Genomic DNA, 12972 nt, shown 5'->3' on the forward strand with positions numbered 1-12972 from the left:
ATGGTTTGGTCTGTTATGTTAATGGTGTTATGATAGTGGTGTAACAAGTTACTCTTGTATTTCTTCAGCTGATTATTTTGGCCAATGGAGGACCACAAGGTCTTGTGCAGATCATGAGGACCTACAACTATGAGAAGCTCCTCTGGACCACAAGCAGAGTTCTGAAGGTTCTGTCTGTCTGCCCCAGCAATAAGCCAGCCATCGTAGAAGCTGGTAAGAAAATTTTGATCAGCAATGATAGTTTGGAATCCCTCAAAAGCCTAAGTTATTTATTATAGGCATAGGGAGGTAGAACTCAATGTCCTTCAAGAATGTATAAAATGCATTCTGTGTATAAGACCTATATCATTAATCTAAATCTCATATCTGCCTGTCCTTGCTCAGATCAGACACTGGCACATTAGAATAGAAAACTTTGGTCTTGTTTGACAAATGTTCGTGTCAGGTTAGTGACCCATTTTATTAAAAGTTCTGGAACCTTTTGGTTTTCTTCCTTTCTAAAGACTGCACAATGCAAATATGTCAAAAGATTACCAGTTTTATAGAAACCAAATTTCCCAAAAATCAGAAGAAGGTTCTTTGGCTGTCAAATGCAACTCATTTGCTGAAGCCTTAGTAAACCTTACAAGTGGTGATCTCTTGACCCCCCCTGCTCTATACAGAGCACAGTGTTGTATGGATAGTGTAAGTGTGAAGGAGCCCAACAAGTTTTGGGTTCTGGGTGGAATGTGCACAGAAGTCGTACAATCTCCTTGACATTCTGGGATTTAAACCTCAAACTGCTGAATTTAGTTGCTGTGTAGCCGCAGTATAAAGGAAGGAATGTGATTTCTTGATGGGGAAAAGGTCCTACAAATGGCTCCGTTAGATCCTTTTAATTCTAGAAAGTACTTGAGATGCTTTGCAGCTTCCTAAATCATTTTTAGGTTCGAAAGTCCTTTAAGCCTGCTTAACTTTTTAAAAGCCTGCTAGGGGCGTAATATTTTGTTTTGGGCTCTGTTGCAGTTTCAGGTTATAATTGCCTGAAGTTTCGGAGTTCCAGCTGAGAAAGAGATGAGTTTCCTCCTAATCACATTGGTATTGTGTCATCCTATTAACTCCCTCCTTAATCTCCCTCCACCTCTAATTCTGCTGATTTCATTTTAGTTAGCAGCAGGTCCGTCTGTTGTGGCAGCTTTTTGTGGGCTGGGAGGCAGAGAGCATAAGCAAACGGTTGTGTAACCTGTCACATATGACTGCGTGCAGTGCTGGCTCACCAGGGACCCCATGCCTTGTATTCATTGCATTTCCCCAGGAGTGCAAAACCATGCAGCACTGTGTGTAACAGGGTGGAAGTAATGACCCTTTTCACGCATAAGTCTTTGCTAGTCTAGATCACCAATGTTCCTTTTTTTGGAAATCATCACAGCATGATATGGTTATTACTGTGCCCATACATTTTTCCTGTTTTGTATTATTCATTGTCCATTGCTAAATGTCATCACGGTCTGTTTGTATGTAGAAGGGGTTTTCCAAGTCTACAAAATACCTTGTACATTCAGCCATGGGAAATCATGATGCTATGCAACTTTACTCCTAATCATTCAAAAATATATTAAATGCAAAAAATCTGGTGACAGGGATCTTATTTTAAATGGCTTTCCAATAGTGTGTGTGTGTGTGTGTGTGTGTGTGCGCCTTAGGCTTATTACAGACCATCAAAGATTTTAGGGCGTACAGCATCCCTGTTGAAACTTGTTTGGCAGTCAGATAGTGTTCGTTTCCAACACATAACTACATAGCGTATGGCTACTCCAATGTTACTTTAAATGCTATATATTTCAAAAGGTAGGATTTCAATTTAGCTGTTTTTTTTCTTTTTTTGTTTTTTTAGGTTTACATGTTCTAAATAAAGGTTCCTCTTTCAGAGAAATGAGAATGGACAGTGTGACAGTTTTTCAGTGCATAAAGCATGGTTAACTGATGAGGGTTTTCTTTGGCTGTATCCCTTAGGGGACAAAAAAATGTCTTTAAAATGGGAGGAAGTCTTCTCTTTTATAGCCTAACATCTGGACACAAAAACTTTCATTCCTCGGTAGCTACATTGGATATACACCCCTGCACACCAAATGCCTTTCCAAAACCCTAATATTACCTTGTAAAATGGCATTGAGTGCAGATATCCCATGCAAAGAACAGAGTTTGTGAGTGTGATCTGGCAGATCTTCCCTACCATAGTCTACCTGCAAAAAATAAAACTACAGGCAGTGCACGGTACAAAACCAATTATCCTCTACACAGTGAGGGCAGTCTGTCTATGACCGAAAGTGCAGGAGTTGATAGATGCTGGATAATTGCAAAGTTCCTTACCGCAATTCATCCTGTACTGTAAAATGTTTACATTTCCGTTTACTTTGTAATCTAATAACAATAGCCACCAGGACAAAAGTAAGGCTAGGTACACACGTTAGATGGTTCTCATCCAAAATTTGGCTCAGGGCTGATATTGGATGAGAAACTGGCGCGTGTACAACACTCATCATCCAAACAACTGTCCTGGCGGATCTACAGATGAGGAACAATCCTAATGAAAGTAAAGGAAGGAGATCGCAGCGGGGTGCCGCTCTGTCGTTCTCCCTCTCCATATAGCACAACGTTGCTGTATGTACAGTGCTAGTTCATGCATCATGCAGTCGTTGGAAAGGATTATTAAAGATTTAGAAGAGCAGGAAAAATATTGCACAAAAATTTCGCTAAATGCTTTGTAATCATCTCACAACAAAACTATAACTGTCTGCCTCAAGGGCTTCTGGGTAAAGTTTTCTCCATCTTATCAGGGATGAAAGTGAAAATTCTTTCTTTTTAGGTGCTAATTACACCAGAATCTCTCGGTCCCCAAGGGAGACTACGTGATGTCAGAGTTAGGAGCGATTGAGCTCCATTGATTAATATTTGATCTGCTAGTCCAGGCACCTGTCATGTTGCTGCATGTCGGTTACGGCTGCCTCAAGCCATGTCCCTGTTCTTCACATTTTCAGTTTTTTTTTTTTTTTTTTTCTTGCCAGAGAAACTACCTTCTTTGTTTGTCTGCCCCACAGCAGAGTTCTTCACAGCTGTATTTAATTGGTTTCATCATCTTGTCTTCCAGGGGGAATGCAGGCTCTTGGGAAGCATCTTTCTAGCTCCAGCCCCAGACTTGTGCAGAACTGCCTGTGGACTCTGAGGAACTTGTCTGATGTGGCCACCAAACAGGTGAGGAACCTGCTAAACATCTGCCTTGTCTCTGCACATTATTACCCAGTCGGGGATATGGTTAGTCCCACATAGACTGTAAAAGTGACATTCCTACAGAAGATTCACATTTAGAACATCTGTTATAGATGGTAAGAGTTACGAGAACTTGTGAATCCTGAACGACTGGCCAAATTCCAGCCGTAATGAGTGAAATGCAGAGGGAATCTTGGTCACTGAGCTGTATTAAAGTTATAGTTACAAACCTAGTGGGCAATCAAGATACAGATACAGCTAGCAGGAGACTTTAACTCGGACAACAGACATTTAAATGATAGCTAAACCCAAGAACAAAGATTTTTTTGCAGCTTACCGTTCTTCAGATGTGGTGGCTTGCCGGACATGCCATGAACTTCCTTCTGAAATAGAAGCAAGAACAATGCTATTAACCCCCATGTAATAGTAATGTAGAGAAGGAATATACCAGTCCAGCCAGGGTCAGGGAATTCTTTATTTGCAGAATTACTGATCTAAAACAAGAACATGAAGCCACTATACAAAGTATGATTAAGTTAATTTTTTTTGGTTTTTGGGTTTAGTTACACGCTTTAGGGAAAATCCCCTATTGGCGAACTTTTTAATGGAATTGGTCTTAAGAAGGGCATTTATGACTATTTGCGTGGCAGGTTTGCTGTCATAGCACCTTTTTGGGGAATAATTACTGACGTGTCAGTTGACACATTACAGTTTAGTGGTTAAATCTTGTGACTACTTTTACATTAAAGTATTTGGGAAAATCCACCACGAAAAGCCTATCAGTTGTGCTGAATGGCAAAGAAATAAGCTCATCCACCTGCTGCTTCTCCTTTTGCTGTCCATAGGCTGTGGGTGGGAAGAAGACCTGTATTGCTATTGAATTGCAGCAGAACAGAAATCCAGTCCTATCCTCTAGTAGACAGGACTGTGTGGGTGCCAAGACTGAAAGTTTCAGGGCTGGATAACCAAAAATAAATTCTTCCATTATGCTTATTTCATCTGTGTAGCTTGGCATTTCCCTTTGCTCTGCCTTATCAAATAAGCCCATGTGAGTTCTCCATTTCCTTCCCTTTAATAGTACAGAAATGATTTACAAAGTCCAAAAAAGGAAGTGGATTTCATAGAAATGAGCTGATATACGGAGGGAAAGGTGATCTGTAAATTCTGTCTCCCTGCTGCCATTATTTTCTATCGGGAGACAGCTGACATTGGAGTTTAGTGTTTTCTGCCTGGATTAGGAGAATAGTTAACCCAAAAAAAATAATTTGGGTGGGGATCTATTCTTTTCTAGTCTAAGAACTGTTAAATATTCTGAAGCTGGACAGGCAGCAAATAAAAAATTATCCTACAAAAGACATCCCAAATTATTGGTTTAAAGTACTCCATTTGTGAGATGTATGTAGGCTGCCATGGCTGGCCACCTAAAAAAAAAAAAGTTTGCTGGCTAATGTACAGATTCTTAGACTTTGGTACTTTTTTAGAAACTATTGTGAAGCACAATCCGTTTCTTGCTGTACAGCTCTACATAGCACTTGCGTTTCACATTTTATATATATGCACTCTATATAAAGCTGTTTAATGGGGAGCTCCTTCTAGTGGCTAATCCTACAGATCACAAAGTTTACACAGTAGTCAAAAATATATGTAAGACTAAGCATGTGATAGCTACTCACTTTATACCCGTGGACTGAAAATTTGACATGCATCAGTTTTTTTTGCACTATACAATGCAGCTTACAAATATTGTATTGGGGTGTTACTTAACACATTAGTGCATAGTTATAAATATGCCGTGAAAATTGTTGCAGCAATTCAGATTTGTGTACCGATTCTAAAAGACTGAATTTTAAAGCAACACTTTGCAATCAAAGTGTCCTTGATTCATTCTCCCTCAGTCATTCTGCAATGCCTGGAGTTCCCTGCTCCACCCAAACCTCTCTCCTGTGACATATTCAATAAGTTTATTATGAGCATAAAGCAAACATGGGTGTGTGCACCTGTGAGAGTGAGCACACACCTTGCATGTAATGTTCTCTGATTGCCTGCAATGGTTTGTGGTTTATGAGCGTGCCACACCTTAGCTTGTCCCATGTATTTCCAATTACAACCCTAATCACTCCCTTCATAATCCAGAGGAGATGATATATTTGATGGGCTGAGATCACACCTGTATAATAATGAAAATGCTACAACTACATGGGCGAATTTACTGAAATATTTAACCACTGGTTGGCCAGCTCTTTATAATGTGAAATCTACACAGGTAGGATGTGGGTGTTTACAGCTCAATCAAAGGTCAATGACCATTACTAAGAGTGACAAAATATTCACATAGATCAAATAATTCCTACATAAGTAGCAGGTAGTTGTAGTTATTGGTTGGCTCTTGTGGGATAAAGTTTATCAATACCAAATTGTTTTGTGTTTTATAGGAAGGCCTAGACAATGTGCTAAAGATCCTGGTCAACCAGCTAAGCTCCGACGACGTGAACGTCCTCACTTGTGCCACCGGAACTCTCTCCAACCTGACCTGCAACAACAGCCGCAACAAAACTCTGGTGACCCAAAGCAACGGAGTGGAGTCTCTGATCCACACAATCTTGAGAGCGAGTGACAAAGATGATATTGCTGAGCCAGCAGTCTGCGCTTTGCGCCATCTTACCAGTCGTCACCCAGATGCCGAGGTGGCTCAGAACTCAGTGAGACTTCATTATGGTATCCCAGCCATTGTCAAGCTGATTGGCCAGCCCTACCAGTGGCCATTGGTCAAGGTAAGAAACCAGATTGTATAACTATATAAGGTTTTATTTAGGACAATGTCTCTGTTAAGAACAGACACTTGAGGAGATGTACACCCATACTGAGTAATTAAATGCAAGGAAGGGTGGAAATTGTGGTCTTTCTTCTTCTAGTGATAACTTCGTAAGTAGGTTCACAATGAGCAAAAGCTGCAACAATCTTGAGGAGGAAAATAGAACCTTTTTCATTTTATCCGTACAGGGCGCACTTGTCGCCTTGAATGGTGGTATCCCTAAAATATGACCCTTAAAGTTAAAATATAACATTGAGCTTCCTAGTAAGTGAGGGTACCTAAGCTCATAGCTGAATATCTGTAATATGAGGCACATCTATCGCCTAATTCCACTTAAATGAGAATTTGGCATTAGCATTTGGTGAAGCCACTCCTTTTTTTAAGGAAGACTGTGATTTGGTAAAACCATGCCCTCATCAAGATGGCCATTTCCACTGCTAAATAGGGTATGTAAGTCATGAATATATTAGCTGCCAGAGCTCAATTTATCTCAGTGGAATGTGATCTAGTAGAATTAAAATATGTGACATATCTGGGTAGTTTTGGTTCATGGTTAGCCATATTCAGTTTTTCCTGGAAGTGTCATGGTACAAGGCATGCTTTGTTCTGGTGTACCTCCCCACTATTCGCATTCCACCATAGGCAAAGCAACCACACCACCATCTTTGTATTATAGATTTTTAACCACTAACCTCTCGTTGGTTGTTTTTTTTCAATTTATGACTGGCTTAGGGTTGTGCCATGATTTTTAGCAGCTGAATTACATAGCAGGAGTAGATTGTACACCTTTAATTCTGTAGCATGCACAGAATGACAGTTCATTTCTCTAGAAGTTCTGTGATTTACGGTCTTTTAAAATTTTTAAAAAATAAACTAAAAAACTAAATGCATGCGTGACGGGCTCAGCCGAATGTTCAAGGGAAGGTAACCACCTCCAATTTCCTATGCAGAATATGGTTTCCATAAGTCTCCCAACTGCAAGAGATGTCAAGAATCAAAAAAGTTCCAAGAAGTCCTTGCTGGTGTATTTATTTATTTATTTTTATTATTAAAGGCAACTATTGGATTGATCCGAAACCTGGCACTGTGCCCTGCCAACCATGCCCCACTTCATGATGCTGGTGTCATCCCCCGTCTGGTTCAGCTGCTTGTTAAAGCTCATCAGGATGCACAACGGCACGCAGCTTCTGGAACCCAGCAACCATACACGGTGAGTTATCAAAGAGTAAATGCTTTTCTTTAAGTTCATATTTTGTGCCACAAAAGTTGGTGTGTTCACTTAATGTTGGCTCCCGGTGCCACTGGAGTGGCCAATTTACGATTGATAAAGTGCCTGAATTTTCTATTTATTTGTGTGGTCCAATGAGAGCTGAATAATGCAGGTTGGTAGTGAATATTGGAGGGACAAGCACAGGCATGGCTTTTAAGAATTATTGTGAAACTATACTTCGTGTAAAAGTGCTTCAGAAAATATTTTATTTTTTTTTGACACCAGTGGGTTAAATAAGCCACCAACCTATTATATCCTTCAAGTTCTAGTGACAGCTGAAATGCTCTCATTTCGCTCTAAACGATCTGGTAAATAGATGATGGTTTCTGGATTGGTAAGCTGGCAACACAACAGTCTGTTCTATTGCTGGCCTGAGGGACAAAATCGCCTTCCAGATTGGCAGCCTGACTTATTAAAGTCACTGTGCAGCTCATTCCAGGTGTGGAGACGTTCAGGCAGTAATAATATTCAATAAGCAGGCCAGCACACGGACAGGAAATCGAAGTAGGGGTATGTGTAAAGCTATTTAGGGTATATATTACTATATTCTTTACTCCCCAACCGATACTTTGTTATATTTTTAAATTTAACAGCCTGTGTGCACAGATTTCTATGCTAATTAGCAAAGAGGTCCATATGTAGCGACACACTGTGTTCTGGTATTGGCCAGTCCCACTATAATGTAGATATTCAGCTATGAGCTTAGGTACCCTCACTTACTAGGAAGCTCAATGTTATATTTTAACTTTAAGGGTCATATTTTAGGGATACCACCATTCAAGGTGACAAGTGTCCCACTATAATGTATAGGTGCACCCACACTAGACCATGTATTATGGCAAGTTCTTATGGCAGCTAGTTTTCAAATTTATTGAGTAGATGCCTCAAAAAGTGGGCTCTATTTGGAAATAAATGCATGGACAATAATGGCCTGCATCAGTTTGTTTACTAACTTTTGCTTCGTGTTTCTCCAGGATGGTGTCAGAATGGAAGAAATTGTGGAAGGCTGCACTGGAGCTCTTCATATCCTGGCAAGGGACCCCATGAACCGCATGGAGATCTACAAGCTCAACACCATCCCCTTGTTTGTACAGGTAAGGCTGTGTGCTGCACCCCTATACAAGCTGTCATAATGATTCTGAATCTCATTTACATGGATGAGCTATTTGATGGATAAAATGTTTTTTATTGACTTATGTTAACTGCATCCAATGTTTTGGCAGAATCTTGGCAAGAAACAGTTTCTGCATTGTGTCAGTCATGACAGTGGCTTCTGCGTGACCTGTTTGGCTTTATAACCATTGTCAGGGCTTACCAAAAGCTTGTCTGTAATATACGTGTGCACATTTCGCAGAGTGCTCACTTTCCAACAGTCCCTGGATATTCCAATGCTGGATTGTGCACGCCATTGTAGATTTGCTTGGAAGTTCTGATCTGGAAACACGCAGCCTCATTAATTAGTAATTTGTGCAGCTAATTGCTCCATTATCTTGATCCATATTTCCGTTGCAGTGACAGGCAGGCTTTGCTGTCAAAGCAATAGATTTATCGGTAATTGGCTGGGGGATCAATATGATAGGTAGTTCTGTGTGATCTTTCAAAGAGAGGTTAGAGTTCTTAGTGGATACAATTTAATCTTGTTTTTCAAATCTCTTGCATCCTTGTTTATCTAGAGACTCCCAGTTCATCTAGATGAGATTAGACTATCGATTACAACATAGAATTGACAAAATATAAGGGACGGTCACCTCCTATTCCGCTTTCACACTTGCTGCCCCTCCAATCTATTCTGGGAAAGAGGATTGTCTCACATCTGCAAGCTAGGGAATGTTCTTCTTTAAATCATTGGCCATAGATTACAAAGAGCTGGTGCACGTGGTCTGTAGGCAGGCTTGTCTTGTACAGGGATGACATCGCTCAGGCTTGTCAATTGTTCCTCTGCACGGTATGGTTCCTAAACTGCTTACGTGTTCTCTGGAAGCCTTTGAGCCAACAGCAGTATATAGATTTCATTATTCACCTAGTGCTGATGTCTCATTCACTGTGCTAACTTTATTAACATTCTGTTTTGTGTCTGGACAGCTTCTGTATTCCCCAGTGGAGAACATCCAAAGGGTGGCAGCTGGAGTGCTGTGTGAACTGGCTCAAGATAAAGAAGCAGCAGATACCATTGATGCTGAGGGTGCATCCGCTCCTCTGATGGAACTTCTGCATTCCCACAATGAGGGCACAGGTGAGCTGGGCACCATTTAAAGTATATATGAACTTTTGCTGGGTTTTGTGGGCTAATTGTTGTTTTATTGTCTGTTCATCTAAAGCAGCCTTTCTCAACCTTTTTACCCAAGATGTACCCTTGAAATATTTTTTTTTAGTTCTTGGGGAAATCTCTCCTAATTTTTGACGAATCAGAGGTTATTGGGGAAAAACTAAAAAAACAAAAGAAGAATACTGGCCTTGAGCGCAACTAAAGTGATTATTGGTGTCATGCCGCAGGCTCTACCAAGTGGCATTGGACCTGCAGCTATGCAGGCACCATTACAGCAAATACAGCTCAGGGAACCCCATGGTTCAAAAAACATTGGTTGAGAATAGCTGGGCTAAAGGCTTTATAGATTTCTTCGTATGGTCCCACGTTTTTTTGAAGATTTGTCTCTGAATATGGTCCTTCTGTGGAGGTCATATTATTATTATTATTATTATTATTATTATTAATATTAATAATGATTTTCTCTTCACTCAGCTACCTATGCTGCTGCTGTCCTGTTCCGTATCTCTGAGGACAAGAACCCAGACTACAGAAAGAGAGTTTCTGTTGAGCTGACAAACGCCATCTTCCGCCAGGACCCCGCAGCCTGGGAAGCGGTAAGGGCTCATTTTTGTTTTGCAATATGTGTTGAACACTTTGTGTATTTGTTTCCGCACCTAAATTCTGTAACATGTTTTTTCTTTTTTAGGCACAGAGTATGATCCCCATTGGTGAGCCTTACACTGATGGTAAGTACTGATCCATCTTATTTTTATAGACACGCTAAACAATTTTCTCATAACATTTGCAGCCACGTAACGACAGGGTTACATAATGGCACTGTGGCTATTCTCTGCCATGCTACTGTGGGTTTGAGCTCCAAGCTTGACTGTTTATATAAAAATATATATTTTGTTTGACTCGAGTATCTTTAAAAGATGTATTCATGCAAAGTCGAAATCCTTTTAGACAACCATCGAGCCAGCTTTTGGACAGGTTGTTATTTTCTGCTGCTTTCATTTTGATGATGCTTTCAGCACTAAAATTTATAATTTCTCCACAGATGACAACTACCGCATGTATGGCGAAGAAATTCCTCTTGATCATATGGGTGATCTGGAGCCAGAATATGGAATGGATGGGTACAGTGACCACGGAGGACGGATATACGCCGACAATAACATGATGGCCTAAATCTATGCACAAGGTAAAATCTACTACCAACCTGTCAGGTTGATGTGCATTACCCTTGTATCCTTTTATTGAAAGGAGCCATGGGAGATTAATAGTGGCAGCTATTGCTGATTTTTTTTTTTTTTATTTGGCAATCTTAAATTTCCTGCCTGACATTCAAATCCTTTTGGCTTTTTTATTGTCTGAGTAGCTGATGAAGCAAACGGGCAAAGAAAGCTTGTGCTGGGTTTGCAACTCCAAGTAAGAAAGTCAGGCATTGAGGCCATTTTAGCCTATTTTGTTGGATCGGTATGACCAGTCAGTTGAGATTTGCTTGGCATTTCCCAATATAGTTTGTTGGGTGTCTGCAGAACGGACATCTTTCCATAAGTGTTTGGCTGATAATAGCTGCTGTTGGAATTTGGCAGTAATCTGTAAAATGAGAGATCAGATGAGATCTGTGGGTCAGTGGCACACTTATAAAGCAGTAGAGCCACACCTTGTGCTTTGACTTGCCAAAAGTCGCATGGCTGCTTCTTCCAATCATGTATCTGTTCCTGCTCATTGAACGGAACTCCATGAAGTTTGACTTTTATGAATAGGTGTGCCAAATGCAGTGCACTGTAACAGAGAGCAGATCCACAATGTCCACTCTGTTATAAATGGAACCCTAAATGCCTCCAGTCAAGAGGACTAATTAGTTATGCATGCAATGGCCTGAATGCTAATTCAGTAAAGTTTTTTTTTTTTTACTGGGTGGAAAGAAGCTGTAGGTGGGTGGCGACCCCTGTAATGTAACCCAACTTTTCAGTAACCACCCAAAAACTGCCAAGTGGTTACTAAAAAGTGCCGGGTGGTGCACCCCGCTAAAAGAGGCTGGGAAGAACGCTGCTAATTAATAATATATATTAGGCTTCTACTACCACTTTCCCCACATGGTATTGGCCATTCTCCATATCATACACTTGCCTGTGGTGCACTTTGATCTCTGACGCTCTACAAATTTCCTTCCTCTATTATTGCCTGATTTGCCAGCATCCTGAAAACAGTGATATTCATGAGCATGGAAAATGTTCATATTCGCTTTTCTAAGCACAAATGATTGCTCAATATTTTGACAAACCCTTGCTTGGTTTTGGTACTTTTGTGATCCGTACAGAGCTCAATGCCTTTTATTTCTCTTTTACACATGCAGTTTTTTTCATTCCTTTTTTTTCTTTTCTCTAGACCTATTCCATGGAAGAACATAAGCAAGACAGAAGTGCCTACAAAGACCACGTTCCTGCACCCCCTCTCCCCTTTGAAGCATCCCTTTTAAAAAGAGCTTTTATTTCATAGACTTTTGCACGGGATCATTTTTTTTTCCATAATTTCTCAGCATCTGGGGTTCTGCTTTTAGAATGCTGTGTAATAACCTATGCTGTTTAGCCTTCGGGGTTATAAAATTTTTTCCTTAAGGCAATTTTATTTTTTTTTTTTTTTTTTGGCCTAAAGCCTTTTTTTCTATAGATTTATAAATATATATAAATATATTTCTTTTTTAATGTTTAATATGCAAAAGTCTGACGCTTGACCTTATTTTATTTTTACAAAGATTTTTTTTTTTCATTTAAGACATATATTTAGAAAAAAAATATTATGTTTTGGTTACTTAACTTCTGAAGTGCTCTTGCCTCAACGATTCCATATTTGAAGACTTGGTGCACATGGGAGTAATGTTCCAGCCTCTCCTTTTGGTTTCCATGTATGACTCTACTCTTTAACATCTTGTCTCTATGGTAAATTTATGTTCAGTGGTAATCATTTTTTTGTGAATAAATCCAAAAGTAACCCTCATTTCTGTTATTTTTTGTTGCACACTTATCACACAACTTTCAGTAGAGACCCATTATGATCCCATGCCATGGACTAGCACAGTGCCATTAGCAAGTAATCTGGTGTGTTCACCATATGGGTATGTGCAATATATAGTCAGCCAGAAAGAATAGAGATGATGAAGTATATAAAGTGGTACCAATTTTTTAACCCTCTACTTCATAAAAAAAATCCTATTGTAACATTAAAGCCCGATCGAAGTTCCCTTTTTATCTGCATATTTACGTAAAATGTGCAGGAAAATAGTGTTATGTATGTGTGTTACTATGTTTTATCTAACTTGGCTAAAGTGTCGATATAATCCCACATTTAGGGGTAGAAGGCAGCATAGAAACAATAGTCTATTTCCAG

General features: G+C 39.9%; 1 protein-coding gene across 1 annotated transcript in view; it reads left to right on the forward strand.

Annotated features, from left to right (window-relative positions):
* Positions 1–12186, forward strand: part of JUP (junction plakoglobin) — a 50969-nt gene extending 38783 nt beyond the window's left edge. The window contains exons 6-15 of the mRNA XM_072414758.1: positions 69–213; positions 3128–3231; positions 5679–6017; positions 7113–7268; positions 8303–8422; positions 9411–9561; positions 10069–10190; positions 10283–10322; positions 10637–10780; positions 11974–12186. Coding sequence (XP_072270859.1) covers positions 69–213; positions 3128–3231; positions 5679–6017; positions 7113–7268; positions 8303–8422; positions 9411–9561; positions 10069–10190; positions 10283–10322; positions 10637–10767 — 1308 coding nt within the window. The 3' untranslated portion in view covers positions 10768–10780; positions 11974–12186. The remainder of the gene's footprint in view (positions 1–68; positions 214–3127; positions 3232–5678; positions 6018–7112; positions 7269–8302; positions 8423–9410; positions 9562–10068; positions 10191–10282; positions 10323–10636; positions 10781–11973) is intronic.
* Positions 12187–12972: the final 786 nt, after the last annotated feature.

The sequence above is a fragment of the Pyxicephalus adspersus genome, chromosome 6, assembly GCF_032062135.1.
Source record: "Pyxicephalus adspersus chromosome 6, UCB_Pads_2.0, whole genome shotgun sequence".
In the NCBI taxonomy this organism is placed as follows: domain Eukaryota; kingdom Metazoa; phylum Chordata; class Amphibia; order Anura; family Pyxicephalidae; genus Pyxicephalus; species Pyxicephalus adspersus.